A 16,192-nucleotide genomic window follows, 5' to 3' on the forward strand; every position below is an offset into this window, starting at 1 on the left:
GAAGAGATTAATTACAGAGACAGACAGGGGACAGCACAGAGTGCTGGTGCTGCCAACATGTTGCTTCAGCCAGGGATCCTGTCACATGTATGAGAGACACACAAATCTGAAGGTAAATCGTTCTAGTGTGTACACAGGTATCGGCATGTTGATCGGGGCTTTTTTTTTTTTTTTTTTTTTTTTTTCGTGGAGAAAGTTGGTAAAACTATCGCATCGTTGGAAGTTTCTTGTAGTGTGTACCTAGCTTTACACTGGACTGATTATCACTTCATAACCACAAAAGCCTCCCCTGCTATAATGATAATCAGCTCTGAGAATAGTTTGTGCAGAACTGGTGCCTGTATTAGGTACTAGTCCTGCAACGAAAAGCGCTGAGGCTCTTCCATACCCCCCTGGACTATAGGTGTGTAGAAAGTTAACAGCAACTTTCTTGTTCCTGTGGTCCTTGCAAAATGAATAAAGAATCCATTTGTCCACTATACTGAGAAATAAACACAGCTACACCTATTACTTTTTAATTCAATAAAATACACTCTGCATTACCCTTGTTGCAAAAAATCTTAATTTAAAAAAGCAAAAATAAAAAAACAAAACTTTAGATTTTCTGTTTCTGATACATTAACAGCACTGATTGTTTTTTTGTTTTTTGTTTTACCCATGATAATTCCACAGTGAAGAAAAAAAATTCTGTTTTTATGGATCTACAAGTGTGCCCAAGACTTGGAAAGTGACCGGTTTCCCAATTGTATACAGCACTGCCTAGGCAAATAAATGTATTGTAAGAATTACACCTTTTAAATCTCCGGCTTGGATATCATGTACAATATTCTGTTCTTATTCTAATCGTTTTACAGCACATGAGAGCTTGATCCAGAAGTCAGATAGTCAAAGGATGCTCTAGAGAGCTATATAATGAATACATTAAACAAAAACACACTTTTATTAAAATGGGCTGCCAAGTGGATAGAATACGACTGACTGCAACACATTAACTAATAAAAAAGTGTAAAGTGTTGACCGAGAAGACTGACTGAAAGTACAATGAGGTAGCCGCAGTATGTCTACACCACCCCTGCCTATTCCCACGTCTGGGATTGTGACTCAAGTCTGATCTACCATATAATAGAGCAGCAAAAGAGACGGTATTTGAGATGGTCATCTAGATTACAGTGAGTGTAGTCAGGTTGAAAGAGCTGGAAAGGAACATATTGAAGATTGGGATTACTTCATCTTGTAGAAGAAAAGTGAGGAACATGTGAGCTAAAAAGAGGACAAGGTTTAGACAGATGGCTGTGTAATTTATAAGTTGTATGATAAAGAGAAGATAACAAGTGAACCTAATGTGAGAATTATACCTACAATAATCAGAGTAAAAAAAAATCAGCCTTATGAAAATTAGCCAGGGTGACTTTGCTCAGCAAGTGACACATACACTTTAGAAGTTCTGGCTATGAAGTTCCTTTCTTGTTCATTGGTGATATCCCACTACATTAAGCAAATCTTTTTTTTTAAGAGAATAATTTGTAAACATCTCTTTCCATATAGTGAACTTTAATAAATCTGGTTGTAAATGACTGATGCAGGTCATGCTGCAATACAACTGCCGATTGGTCCAAAATTACCCAATGCCCAATAATGAATCCTATCAAAATTTGATAATATCATTAACGGCATATTCATGATGTATTCCGTAGTTGACCAAACATTTCCTCTATTAGCCTCTGTGCATAGTAATTTTCTGACAGCAGTAACAGGCTATGTCCTCATCATCAGCAGCTATTTATATAACGCCACTAATTCTGCAGCACTGCACAGAGAACTCTCTCACATCAGTCCCTGCCCCATTGGAGCTTACAGTGTCAATTCCCTAACATACACAGACAGAGAGACTAGGGTCAATTTGATAGCAGCCAATTAACCTACCAGTATGTTTTTGGAGTGTGGGAGGAAACCCACGCAAACACAGGGAGAACATACAAACTCCACACAGATAAGGCCATGGTTGGGAATTGAATTCATGACCTCAGTGGTGTGAGGCAGAAGTGCTAACCACTAAGGCAGAGTGCTGCCCCATGTCAGAGGTGTTGGTAGTATTTTGAACTTTATTCTGATTGATGGAGCTAGGGAGTTTGAGCAGTGAAAGAGGTGGATAGTGGAGAATTTCTGAATGGGTTGAAAGAGCCTGGCAACAACTTTCATAATGAATTGGTACTGTATTGCTATATTCAATTTGGGTGGGTGGTATTATGCATACTTGCCAACTCTCCCGGAATGTCCGGGAGACTCCCGCATTTTGTGAGAGTCTCCCGGACTCCCGGGCGAGTGTGGCAATCTCCCGAATTCTGCCCACTTCACTAGGAAGTGCCCCACTTCCTAGTGAAGTGGGCAGAATTAGATCCCAAACGCCGCGATTCCCGGTGAATCGCGGCGTTTGGCCCCGCCCCCGCTGTCAAATGACGCGATTTGCGTCATGACGTCACAGGGGGCGGGGCCGAAATGACGCGATTTCGGCCACCCCGCCCCTTCACGCCCCCCTCCACTGGCTGGCTCCCGGAAGGGAGCTGAAGAAAGTAGGTAAGTATGGTATTATGTGGTCACTGACCGCTTTTTCTCTCTTGTGCGATCTTTCTGTCAGCCCTATTTTTTTTTTACCAAGCATTGTCTTATTTTCAGGACTATTACCTCCTCATAACCTCCCTCTTAACGTGAAACTGATTTTTAATTTTTTTTTTTTTTTCCTAAGACCACAAATTACCAAGCTCTGTCCACATAGCTTGAATTCCTAAATGTCTACTATAGCCCTGGGGCTTGTAACAAGAAATTGTAAAACTATTTCTTGCATGGATACTGCATTATGAACACATGAAGAAAGACTTATACAATTAGGTGGTAATTATTCTGTGTGAGAGGTTGGGTAATACAAGTACAAATGCAGTGATTATTGAACATTTTAGTGCCTACTTTCAAATGAAAACTTTGTAACCAACATTTGTAGGATATTGCTTGTAAACTCTGGCAAAGGTTCACAGTACTAAGTCTCTCACTTCCTTTTGTAACAATGCTGTGTATAACTCTTCAGTCGAGCATTTTATTTATCCCAGGCACAAGAAAATTTCCAGCCCTGCACAGTAACTTGCATGTGTGTATATAATGGTTATTTCAAAGTGACAGCATATCTTGGAATGCGGGGTGATCTGTTGAGAGAATTAGTCTCCCTTTTCATGATCTGTCAGTCTGGGGGAAAAAACAACCAGGGAGAACAACTTCTCAGATCATCTGTGTTCCATTATAGTTTTTTGCAATGCTATTGTACAAATGACAGAAATACAGATTTTTCTATTGTGTGTATCTGTCTCTTGTACACTTGTTACCTCCTAATCCACGATGGAGTCTGGACATCCTGTATTTGACAGCGGTTCTTATCACACAATACTAACCGCAGATCTATAAGATCCTAAACAAGTGTGTTACCTTTCTCTGTAGTGACATGTTACACAAGGTCTTTTACACACTGTTCTCTTGCTCATTGTACCTTGCCATTTCCATGGCAATAAGAGAAGGAGGGTGCATAGTGCTCAATGCAGTGTTGCTTATTTAACGCTTATGCTGCTGGCACGACCAGCACTCTCACTTTTATATACTTCAAGGACTGAAATGTGCCTCTGTTTTTCAAAGGTCTTTATCATGGCATAAATTTGGGGACATCTAAAATGTAAATGCATGCGGGTTGTGTATTGTTGTTTATTAAGTATGGTTTACAATAAGAGCTGTAATATACTGCAGTCTTGCTTTTTGTTCTTTCATCTAATAGTAAAACGTTGTACATTTTTCTTGCTTATTTGGATTGAATTGATATGTTCTTCCTAGTCTTTGTTACTGATTTACATTAACAAAGTAATGTAATTTAATTTCAATAACTGCCTCAAATCTCTCCCATCTATTCCTAGAGTGTCAACTGAACCGAAAATCCATATTTCATGGTTTTTATAAGTTCAAATAGATGGCACACTAGATATCCCTAAGTGATTTCTTTGGCTGAACCACATGGGTATTTTTGGAAACCTATCACATGACTAAATTTATCTGCGTTAAACCCCATGTACCATCCCAAAACAAGAGTAAACTACATTAGTGCTTGCATTGAATTTCCATTGTAGCTTTATTAAAAAGTACAGTTTTCTTCTCACCTCCATCAGAAATGGCTGAAGCTAGACCAATGGTTTTAAGATGTTGTTTACAATTCTATTACTCTGGTACAAAAGCTCAAATAACAAAGCATAACGTGTTAGTTATCCTTACTGCAACATCCGAGACCGCCCCTCCCTCAATGAATGTTAGTAGGTGAAAACAGTGGCGCAACTACCATTGGTGCAACAGGTACGGTGCATCGCGACCCACAGAGATTATGGGGCCCACTACACAGGGAACTAGCGAGATGTGCAGTGCTTCCCTGCAAAGGGGTCCAGAGATCGCTAGTTCCGCCTCTGAGAGGAAGATTGTGCTGAGATCAGACATACTGAGAAGGGGTTACTCCAGTGGCTCTCTATTCACAACAGCATATGTCATGTGGCTGTGGTTGCCATGGTTGTAAACATGATACTTGGCAAACTGTAAATCATTTCTAGTAGCTTGACAAAAATATATGGAATGCTGCTGTAAATACCTTATTTATTTTAGGTTTGTTATTTGCCTCTGTAATGCACAGACTTATATATTAATATCCATATTATATTACAAAAATAGACTTAAGTGCTTATTAATTAGATTATTATCCCTAATGCCTGCCCGCCTAAGGCCATACTCACTGACAGTCTAAATTCTCTAGCATACACACACACACACAAACAGAGACAGATACTTGGGTCAATTTTGATAGCAGTCAATTAACCTACCAGCATGTTTTTGGAGTGTGGGAGGAAACCGGAGCACCCGGAAGAAACCCGCGATAACATTGGGAGAACATATAAACTCCACACAGATAAGGCCATGGTCGGGAATTGAACTCATGACCCCAGCGCTGTGAGGCAGAAGTGCTAACCACTAAGCCACCGTGCTGCCCGAATTTAAGACTATTGTCCTGAGCTACAGAATCTGGAACACATTTTGTATAGGTGTCGCATACTAAAACAAAAAATCTGTGATACAGAGTTAATTTTGGTAGACTTTTTTGTTTTTTTGCATTAGAGCATTCACCAGCTATATCTTTAGTTATGTCACAGTGACCGTTTTAACATTAGCGCTTTTCCAGCCTCTGAAGTGCTCCCTCCTAATAGCGCTTTTAAATCTTAACACTTAATAATGAGCACTTCTCTGTGTGACAGGATCTACTCAAATATAATTTACTTTATTTGGAGAGCATTTTTATTGGCCAACAAATGATTTCCAATTTGCAGAGATCTTAACGATGTGCTTTAAATATGAAAATAAATCCCTTGTGTAACACCATTATCATCATACTTTCAAAAATTACATATTGTATGTCACAAAAAATAAAACTTGCGCACTTTTTTGTTTGTTCCTTTCTCTGGAAAATTGTGTACTTTCCCATTTTGCATTTTCATATAGTGAACATACAGTTAAGATATTTACCTTGCTATGCTACGAAACAAGAGACCCATCTTTCCCCCAAATAAAATATAATTACCCAGAGAAATGCAAGAAAAAAATATTTGAAGAGAAAGTGTGAAACTAGCATGTCTGAACATTACCATATAGAATATCCTGGTCATCAAGTAGTTAAGGTAGTCAAGATGTAGAGATAGTCATGACATTAATTGTTTTAGAATAACTAGATCTAATTTTGTGCTGCTGTGTTGGTGCAACAGTTCCTTAGTTATACAATCCCTTTACACATGTTTGTTTGTGTTATACATGTCATAATTGAATAAACAGTGTTGTAATGTGAACCCTCAATGAATGAAAACAGCTACAGTTGGGTTTTCTTAATTTCAGTAATATGTTTAGCTTTAATATAGTAAATGTCATATTTACATTCCTTAAATTGAAATGGATAACTGCAAATTACTTTTTTTTTTGTAGCAGTAAATCAAGTAATACAGCAATGTCATAACTTTGCTTTGGAAGCACAGTTTGTCTATGCCTCTAAGTTTTTGTTTTTCCCTTTCTAATTTCTTCTGCAGAACGGACATGCAGGCCCGGACGATGCAGGAAAATGTGCCACCAAGGTAAGACTCTTCCCTCCCCCACTCCTTCTGTGCAACTTCCTGCCACAGTGCTTCTTGTAAATGTGTTCACTTTTCCAGTCAGGGGATAGTTGTTTAATGGAGATGGGTCTCCCTTTTCTCCAAAGTGATAGGCCTGTATTATAATCGTTAATATTTTTGACCTGCAGGTGAAAGTCTCCTGAAAGGAAGCTGCACTTGCAGAATAATAAAACTTTAGCAGTTTTGTCCTATGTTAAGGTTACTCACAATCTTGTCACTATGAAGTGCTATCATTCTGGTTCAGGCAATAAAAAAAAGTCAAGAAAAATGTGTGTTTGCCTTAGCTCTGCTTTAAAGAAATGTATCCATTTTGGATGCTAGAAGTGTTTTGTTTTTTTTTTGTTTTTTTGTTTGTTTTTTCATAACCGCAAAATCTCTTAACACTGGCTTCAGTGCACACTTCTTTATACAAAATGTGTGATATAGATATGACACTTTTCAGACTAGGGGGTATATTTACTAAACTGCGGGTTTGAAAATGTGGAGATGTTGCCTATAGCAACCAATCAGATTCCAGTTATCATTTATTTAGTACATTCTACAAAATGATAGCTAGAATATGACTGGTTGCTATAGGCAACATTTCAACCTTTTCAAACCCACAGTTTAGTAAATATACACTTAGGTGTCATAATACATACAATAGGCCTCATTTAGATTCGGAAGTAAATCCAGCCAGAAGGTGCAATTTTACAAAAGCATGTTGTGTCATGGGGGAATTTAAAATGTGCGGACAGAGTTGGGAGGGGGTGCGTCCTAACTCAGCTCTAAATTTCAATGTTGAAAGAAACCCATCCCACACCCTCTGCATCGCAACCTGATGTGTCCAGAAAATTTGCACTGTTTCGATGAATTTGCTACTAGCTTTAAAATTAGGCCCAATGTACATATATGGGAAGCCTCAGAGGCTTTTCCTTTTACATATAAGGCTTTCTTCCAACTATGTGCTCTATATAATTTGCATGCCAAAGTATCCGATACTAAAGTCTTATATAGAAATATACAACCATGTCATATAGGGTGGGGTAGGAGTTTGCAAAGTGGATTATACAGACACCACTTGGATCAACAGGAACAATCCAAATGCGGTAATTCAAACCTGGATCAAGTTCAGACTTGGTCAAAAAATGACTGAGAAGAATTCCGTCATTACAACATACCAGCAGTGACATTCACGTCACTTCCAATGGCGACTGTTACATTTATGCTATTAAGGGGCAATGCGAGGACCAGACAGATGTGTAATGTGTTTTAGAAAAACCTGGACAGTAGACACCCACCCGGAACCTTGTATTTCCCCATTAATAGTATAAATGTTTTAGTCGCTATTGGAAGGGACATGAATGTTACAGCCAGTATGTTGTAATGGCGGAATTGTTCTCAGTCTTTTTTTTTTTTTTTTAAACCTTTATTGGGGTACAGTAGTGGTTGCTTACAGTCAAAGAACCAATGAGCTAGTGATATAACAAAACTTGTACTTTTTATCTTGACCGCGTACATGATTAGATATAAAAATCGGTGACAAGTGCTAAAATAAAAGAGGGAAGAACAGGACTTGTGGAAGGGGACTAGATACCTGGACAATTTTGCCTGCCTTCTCCCAAGCACCATGTATTAATGAAACTTCAGAAGTATAAGGTCATAGAACACAATCTAGGCAAATAAAAGCTTTGACAAACAGTGAGCTAACTTTTTATGTAAAAGCATATCAAACTGCTTAAAAATCAAACATCTAGCCAGATGCATATCCTTGATACACCTGCTGGTGGATAGAAACCTAAAGGCACTGTTAGTAGTACACATACATGTGACAGTAGGTCTCTAAGCTAGATATGAATAGACATGAGTGGGACAATACAGCATTGTGTTTTGGATTAAATATAAGTATTATTTATCAAAATGTTTGCCACCACTGATATTGCTTTTTTAAGAGCTATATTTTTAGAATTGAAAATATACCTGGCATTAGATCTATCAACCCTTCTAAAAGGAAAAGCTGCCCATAGCAATCAATCAGATTCTATCTATAATTTTGTAGAATGTACTAGATAAATGATAGCTGGTATCTGATTGGTTTCTTTGGGCAGCACCTCCACTTTTCCGTTTTAGAATGTTTGCTAAATCTGCTCAATGGTAATCTGGGAACTTAAAAACTACAGAATATTTGGTCATGTGTAAACGGCAAGTTTTATGTGCATGACATGCAACCTAAGACGCAAATTCATGGACAGCCCTCTAACCTTCAAAGGCTGCGCATTACCCTTAATCTCGGTTAAAACAATACGTTTAGTCAAAGAAAGTGTTTCAGGTAATAACAAATCTGACCGTAAAGCACGAAGGAGCTGGCAGCTGCAAATGAAGGCACCCCGGCCGTCTGTTGTCTATCACTGGTTTATGTACTGCTGCTATTTAACAAATTAAAGAGCTCTACACTATGGAGCAAAGTGTTGACAGCACTTTGCCTTAACAGTTTAACTGACAGGAAGTCCGTTGTGCATAGGAAGATGATGCTATTCGAACCCCCCCAACCCTCCTCTATTCCAGTTTTATTTTAAATAGCTTCAATTTCGATCACCTCATAAAGCTTTTCGTATATTGGAGTGATATTAGTCGCTCTCTTGTATGATCTATTGTTTTAGATTTAATGGGAGAGCATTAACGATGGGTGTCAGAGGTGTTTGCCATATCTCCTCCTCCATGGCAATGTACACTATGGGATTAAATTGCCCTTGCACCTGTGACAGGACAGGAGATGTAATGAAGGGGTGTATATGGCCACACCTCCCTCCTCTCTGTGTCTTTTTGCTTGTCTTTGTAGTCGAATCAGACTGGTAGGTTTGTTATTTTTTTCCAGGGCTTACCCTCATTATCCCTGCTGCCAGAAGCAGCAGGAGGAATTGATGGCTCCATCCTAAACGGTGGTTGCATCTTAGGAAGTGCTAACTCTGAACAGATGGTGGGAGCAGCCTATTGTGCAGTGATGCCCTCCATTCAGGGCATGTCGGCTGCAGTTTTTACCTCTGAACCTTTAATTTTAATTTTAATATTGGTGCATTATGTGAGCTGCCCTTTTGACGTGTGGCTTGATGGGAGTGTAAAAAGCCCGCTGGCATTCAATGTAAGTTGTTACAGGAGATCAGCATGCTCTTGGCAGTGCTTTTGTATTGGAAACTTGTAGTTTTCTTCTAAGCAACTGGACATGTAGGGTAAAACGGTCCCAAGGATGCAGGTCAGGATATACATACACACATTCTCTTAGGGGCAGATTCCATTCAGCGCAAGGTGCTGCTAAACATTGCCTCCGTGTTCAGATGTGCATATTGCTGGCTATTACAGTAAGAAGTCTCTGCTCATTTTTCTGATCACTTCTATGGGAAGCGAGTAAAAATGAGCGGAAATTTCTATTAAAAACTCCAATGCAATGTTTCTCTGTGGACTGTTCCAGGGACACATCGCGTCACCTCGCACCAATTTGAATTTGCCCCTTGGTTAGTTAGGGGCAGGTCTGGTATTTGGGATGTGAAATGTTTTTCGGGCTGAGACTCTGACTGGGTGTGAGAAGGCCACTGAGATAACTATCACGAAGCAGAAAATAGTTATGGGATATTTTACCTAAAGTTGCTTAAAGGTTTTTCTGTAAAGGTTTGTACTGAAGACAGTCCCAGTTAGAGGCAACATCCAATCCCTTATATGACTAAATCAGTAAAAGGGATGAAGATTGCACTGGTTGATAGCTTTGTTACCAAGGGTCGTTTGCAGCAACGGAAGGCTAAGCGGCCAAGGTGTTTAATGAGTGTGGACTCAGAACTTTAGGAGTCAGCTGTGTGCAGCAAAATTGGAGTGAGACACGCCTGAATTATGTGATGGTGGGTCAACTGGGTGTTCACAAGAATTTCATTTCCATCTGGTTTCACTGTATAATTTGCTATTGGTTATTTACAGAGTAATGTAAAGAGCAGTGGAGGTTTTCAAATCATTCTTCATTTAAAAGGGCTCAACAAACATATATACACCAGAAGATTCAAGGTGGAAACGATCAATGTCATGGAGGAAGGGACATTTTTAACTTCAGTGGATTTAAAAGACACCTACCTGAATATACCAATTTGCCAGGCACATCAGAGGCATTTCTCAGATTCATGATATACAATTATCATTAAAAGTACAAATGTCTTTACTTATCTCTAAAGCAATAGTGGGAACTGAACTACCAAAGTGCCTGCAATACTGGCTACTTAATGATACTAAATTTCCTATTTCTTAATATAAAAAAATCTACTGTGAGATACTTCAGTTACGCAGCAAAGGCTGTGATACCTGTCCACTGGAGATCCTCAACAGCACCCTCTATTAAAGAATGGTTTGAAAGTTTAGACTTCTGTATATCTATGGACGACATGATTTACTCCTCGGGTGATAAATATAGAGTTTACTATCTGCTATGGTTTGAGTGGATGGAATTCAAAGAAACTACATTGTACACCCAATGAAATATTTGACGCCCAACCCCCCCCCCCCCCTCCTCCCCCCCGTTTCCTAGGCCTCTCCCCCATCTTTTTTTCCCTCTCTTTCTATCCCTTATCCAACAAAGTAGGTGAGCAATTATACACCCCTTGGTGTGTTCATTTATTTGTTCTACAGTTCGGTCTGCGGAACCTGTTGTTAATTGTTTTAGTTCAATGAATGGACCGCCTCACAGAAGTTGTAAACTGTTTAAATGTTGTTACTTAACAAACTGCTAAAATATATTATTTTATCGTATTAATATTGTTGTATGCATATGTAAACGCTGTTATACTTTCAATGAAAACAGATTATATAAAAAAGTACAAATGTCTTCCCTTCAGGTTGTCAGTCTCACCAAGGACCTTTACAAAAGTGCTATTTGTGGTTATAGCAAAACTAAGAAAGGAAAATATATTACTATGGTCCTACCTAGACGGTTACTTTGGTATACTTATAGCGGCATCTTCAGCAGAAAGAGTTACTAATTGTGTGCTACAGGTCCTGAAGGAGCACAGTTGGCTTGTAAATGAAGAGTCATCTTTGTACAACCCAGAGGTTAAATTTTCGGAATGTGTGTGGCTACCATACAAGGCAAGACTTTCTTGACATTGGAAAGAGAGCAAAAATTAGAACAGTAGGTTTTGCAGACTGCCATGGACAACAGTAAAGGGGTCTCTCAGAGTACTAGGACAGCTATTGAGGTGGTGCCATGGGCCAAATTACATATGCGAAAGTTCCGATTACATTTTCTAGCAACAAGGATACACAAGACCAAAGTCAGATAATTTGCCTGACAACAGACGAGAAAAGATCTGCATTGGTGGTCAGGAGACACCAAAAATGGGGAAGGTCATTTGCAGAACATGAGCATACAGTCATCACAACAGATGCAGTCAATATGGTTGGGCACCACATGTGAACACTTAATAGCGCAAGATAGCCACTTTGTCTTCAAACATAAGGGAGATGAAGGCTGTGTTCAGAGTTTGTATTCACTTCCAGGACCACATTGTAGGTCACCATGTCTGGATGCATTCAGAGAAGCAAGCGGGGTGTGGTTGTATATAAATCATTAAGGAGGTACAAGAGTACTAATTTGGTCTGAAAACAACCTTGCAGGCTTGTCAGTAGCTCATATAGTAGGAGCCAACAATACCAGAGCAGGCTTCCTGAGCCATAATATCTTGCACCCGACAGAATGGGCATTAAACAGAAGTGTTTCCTAAAATTGTAGAAAAATGGGGCTTTTTTGATAAAATGGAAATTCAGTGTGGGCTCTGTATTTCCTTCCATGACCATGAAATCTCAGGTCCTCAGAAAGTAAAGAGAGACAAGGTAACAGTCATGGCAGTATTGCTTTTGCAGGTCTTGGTTTCTTCATGTACTACAGCGTACTATCAGTGGAGAAATCGTGGTTCTTTCCACTTCATTGTGCCCTAGACCAAAAAAACCCATAAGAAAGAAGATGTCAATGTTTGGATTTAGTCCATGGCATTAAAATTCATTTAAGGTTAACAGACAAATTTAGGGGGAAAAAAGCAGTTATTTGTTTTAATAAGTGGTAAGAGAAAAGATGAAGCAGCCTCAAAGGAGTCGGCGGCTAGATGGGAAAGGCTCCCATTGAAGAACTGTGAAAACCCCAATCTGGTCCTCCAGGCATACTTTTTAACTAAGCATTTTTGTATTAATGTTCAAGTTACAGCGGATGCATAGTTTGGAAGAAAGGTGCTGAGCGCTGTAATATGGAAAAAAAAGATTGAATTTAAATTTCAGTAAAAACTGTATGATGAGGTTACCTGTTCATCTGGTATGCAAGACTCCACCATGGCAGCATGCCATCCTCCCTATGTTATATTATCACTGATATTTGTTGAGATTTTTCGGCATAAGAAAAACCAGAAGAGACAGAGAAGAAGGAGGTGGTGCCCAATATACCTTACAGGTGGGTCTTCATTCCTGTCCTGACTCAGGTGCAAGGGAGGATTAACCCCATAGTGTGTGCTGTCATAGAGGAGTCAAGGAAACCAGATTAACAAGCAATAACCTACAGTTTTTTAAACATTTCCTAGATATGGCATTGCACTACTGTACATTGAGCATATAGAGAATCTTTCATGTACATCTCAACTTTTTGACTGTGTTCTGCTGGATAGGGTGTGTGCACTACCTCTTCCTGGTGAACAGAAAAAGGGGAATGACCTGCAAGCTGCAGACCTGGCCGCATCTATTATGGACACACCGCATTTCTTGGAGCAGCGATTACTATGTAATTCCCCTGATTATCTTCCACAAGGACCTCCCAGGAGAGCCTATGACACACCTTCTTCATAATACAAACTTAAAATACAATCCCAAAACTGATGTTCTAGCCAGCCTGGTGTTTTGAGGGCGATCTATATTGAAATACATTTTTATTGCATTTATATGCTGAGGCAATACCTGATGCTAAGGGAGGTGGCATAAAAAAAGTGGTGACACTAATACAGTCATGGCCAAAAGATTTGAGAATGTGAAAAATAATATTTGTGTCAATGTCTGCTGCCTCTGTTTTTATGAAGGCAATTTGAATATACTCCAGAATGTCACAAAGTGTGATCAGATGAATTGCAATTAATTTAAAAGTCCCTCTTTCATCATCATCACCATTTATTTAACGCCACTAATTCCACAGCGCTGTACAGAGAACTCACTCACATCAGTCCTTGCCCCATTGGGGCTTACAGTCTAATTGCACGAACACACACACACACACAGACACACACACAGACAAACACAGAAAGACAGACTAGGATCAAATTGTTAGCAGCCAAATAACCTACCAGTGTGGTTTTGGAGTGTGGGAGGAAACCGGAGCACCCGGAGGAAACCCACGCAAATGTCCCATGCCATGACAATGAACTTTATCCCAAAAACAACATTTACACTGCATTTGAACCCTACCACAAAAGGACCAGCTGACATCAGGTCAGTGATTCTCTTGTTAACATTGTTGAGAGTGTTGAGGAGGACAAGGCTGAAGATCACTCTGCCATGCTGATTGAATTAGAATAACAGACTGGAAGCTTTAAAAGGAGGGAGGTGCTTGAAATCATTGTTTTTCCTCTGTTAACCATGGTTATCTGCAAGGAAACATGTGCAGTCATCATTGCTTTGCACAAAAAGGGCTTCATAAGTGCACCAAAATCAACCATTGATCAGATCATCAAGAGCTTCAAGGAGAGATGTTCAATAGTTGTGGAGAAGGCTTCAGAGTGCCCAAGAATATCCAGCAAGCGCTAGGACCGTCTCCTACAGTTGATTCAGCTGCGGGATCGGGGCACTACCAGTGCAGAGCTTGCTCAGGAATGGCAGCAGGCAGGTGTGAGTGCATCTGCACGCACAGTGAGGCGAAGACTTTTGGAGGATGGCCTGGTGTCAAGAAGGCCAGTAAATAAGCCACTTCTCTCCAGAAAAAAACATTAGGGACAGACTGATATTGTAACAATCCTGACCAGGTTTTGTTACTTTCCCTGTCTGCTCTGGTTTTTCTGTGCATCACATGACTCACCCTCAGGGCGTGGTCACTTTACCTGCTCTATTTAAACTCCGCACTGACATCTGCTCACTGTCAGTGCAACTTATTGCTAGCCTGATTCCTTGGACTCCTGTGTATCCTGTGTCTTCCTGTGTATGAGTTTCAGTTCTCTACCTAGTGCTGGAGCACTTCTACTGGGATTTCCCTGCTGCAAGTATCATCTTGTGCATATTACCAAGACTTTGTTTTCTCTCTCTTGTGCCTCTACTGATTCACAGCCTGCTGCAAGTCTGTTCATGTGCATATAACAAGACTGTTATTGTGTTTATCCTTGTCACGCTCCGCCGTGGCTATTGGACACCTGCATATTATCATCTGTGCTGTGAATAGACTGCTATTGTGTTTACCACCTTGTCACGCTCCGCCATGGCTAATTAACATCTGCATATCATCATCTGCATATATATATATATATATATATATATATATATATATATATATATATATATATATATATATATATATATATATATATGTGTGTTTTTCATTGAAGTATTGAAGAACTACATTGTGTCTTGCCTCCTTATTCTGAACCTAGTAGACTCAGCATCTGGTCGTGTACAGGCCTGCTCTGACTATCAGACCTGTAACTACCAGCACCGTAACAGATATTCTGCAAAAGGTACAGGGATTGGACTACTGAGGACTGGGGTAAAGTCATTTTCTCTTATAAATTCCCTTTCAATTTGTTTGGGGCATCTGGAAAAAGCTTGTCCGCAGAAGGAAAGGTGAGCGCTACCATCAGTCCTGTGTCATGCCAACAGTAAAGCATCCTGAGACCATTCATGTGTGGGGTTGCTTCTCAGCCAAGGGAGTGGGCTCGCTCGCAAATTTGACTAAAAACACAGCCATGAATAAAGAATGGTACCAAAACATCCTCCAAGAGCAACTTCTCGCAACCATCCAAGAACTGTTTGGTGACGAACAATGCCTTTTCCAGCATGATGGAGCATCTTACCATAAGGCAAAAGTGATAACGAAGTGGCTCGGGGATCAAAACTTCGAAATTTTGGGTCCATGGCCAGGGGAACTCCCCAGACCTTAATTCCATTGAGAACTTCAAACAGAAGGGTCAACACTGCAAATATTGACTCTTTGCATAAACTTAATGTAATTGTCAATAAAAGCCTTTGACACTTATGAAATGCTTGTCATTGTACTTCAGTATACCATAGCAACATCTGACAAAAAGGTCTAAAAACACTGAAGCAGTAAGCTTTGTGAGAACCAATATTTGTGTCATTCTCAAAACTTTTGGCCATGACTGTACAGTACACCTACTCCTTCTCAGTAGACTTATGTGGAGCTCCTTTGAAGAGGACTAGACAGGTGGAGCTCCAGCTTCAGGCAACTTGTGTGTCCCGTTGCAACCTTTTGTAGCTTGTGCTTGCCTTTAGAAGCTTATTGAGTACTACGAATGAACAAATAATACATTCTTAAAATACACTAATGATTTAAGTACACCAATTACTTACAAATATTTTTTTTTACAATCTTTTAGATATTTTATGTTAATTTAGCAAAATATTAGAACATGAATCATGGAGCACTGTTATCCGTTTTGTAAGTTTTATCAGTTTCACATTGTTTCCATGACACCCCTATCTACAACTGGAAGCAAAGAATAATAAAAAAACAAGTTTGCTTCAGGTAACTAGAGAGAATGTGTGGGCGGTGAGGTAAAAGAGCATTAACAGCCTTCACGTGCAAAAATCTGCCAAGATGACACTGTCGCTCACATTGAAACAATTTCCGTCAGGCCTTCAGAATACAAACATTTATTAGATCTCACTGTAATTGGCAAGGAAAGTGCAGAAGTTGTGATCACCAGCAGGCCATTTGATTATTTAGCTGTGCACCGAGCAACTGATATAAGCACTGTGTATTT

General features: G+C 39.6%; 1 protein-coding gene across 1 annotated transcript in view; it reads left to right on the forward strand.

The window, feature by feature from the left end:
* The window catches only part of RPS6KA1 (ribosomal protein S6 kinase A1), a 93,600-nt gene that overhangs the window by 14,616 nt on the left and 62,792 nt on the right, over positions 1 to 16,192 (forward strand). The window contains exon 2 of the mRNA XM_075195776.1: positions 6,141 to 6,185. Coding sequence (XP_075051877.1) covers positions 6,141 to 6,185 — 45 coding nt within the window. The remainder of the gene's footprint in view (positions 1 to 6,140; positions 6,186 to 16,192) is intronic.

This window comes from Mixophyes fleayi, chromosome 2 (assembly GCF_038048845.1).
Source record: "Mixophyes fleayi isolate aMixFle1 chromosome 2, aMixFle1.hap1, whole genome shotgun sequence".
Taxonomy (NCBI): domain Eukaryota; kingdom Metazoa; phylum Chordata; class Amphibia; order Anura; family Limnodynastidae; genus Mixophyes; species Mixophyes fleayi.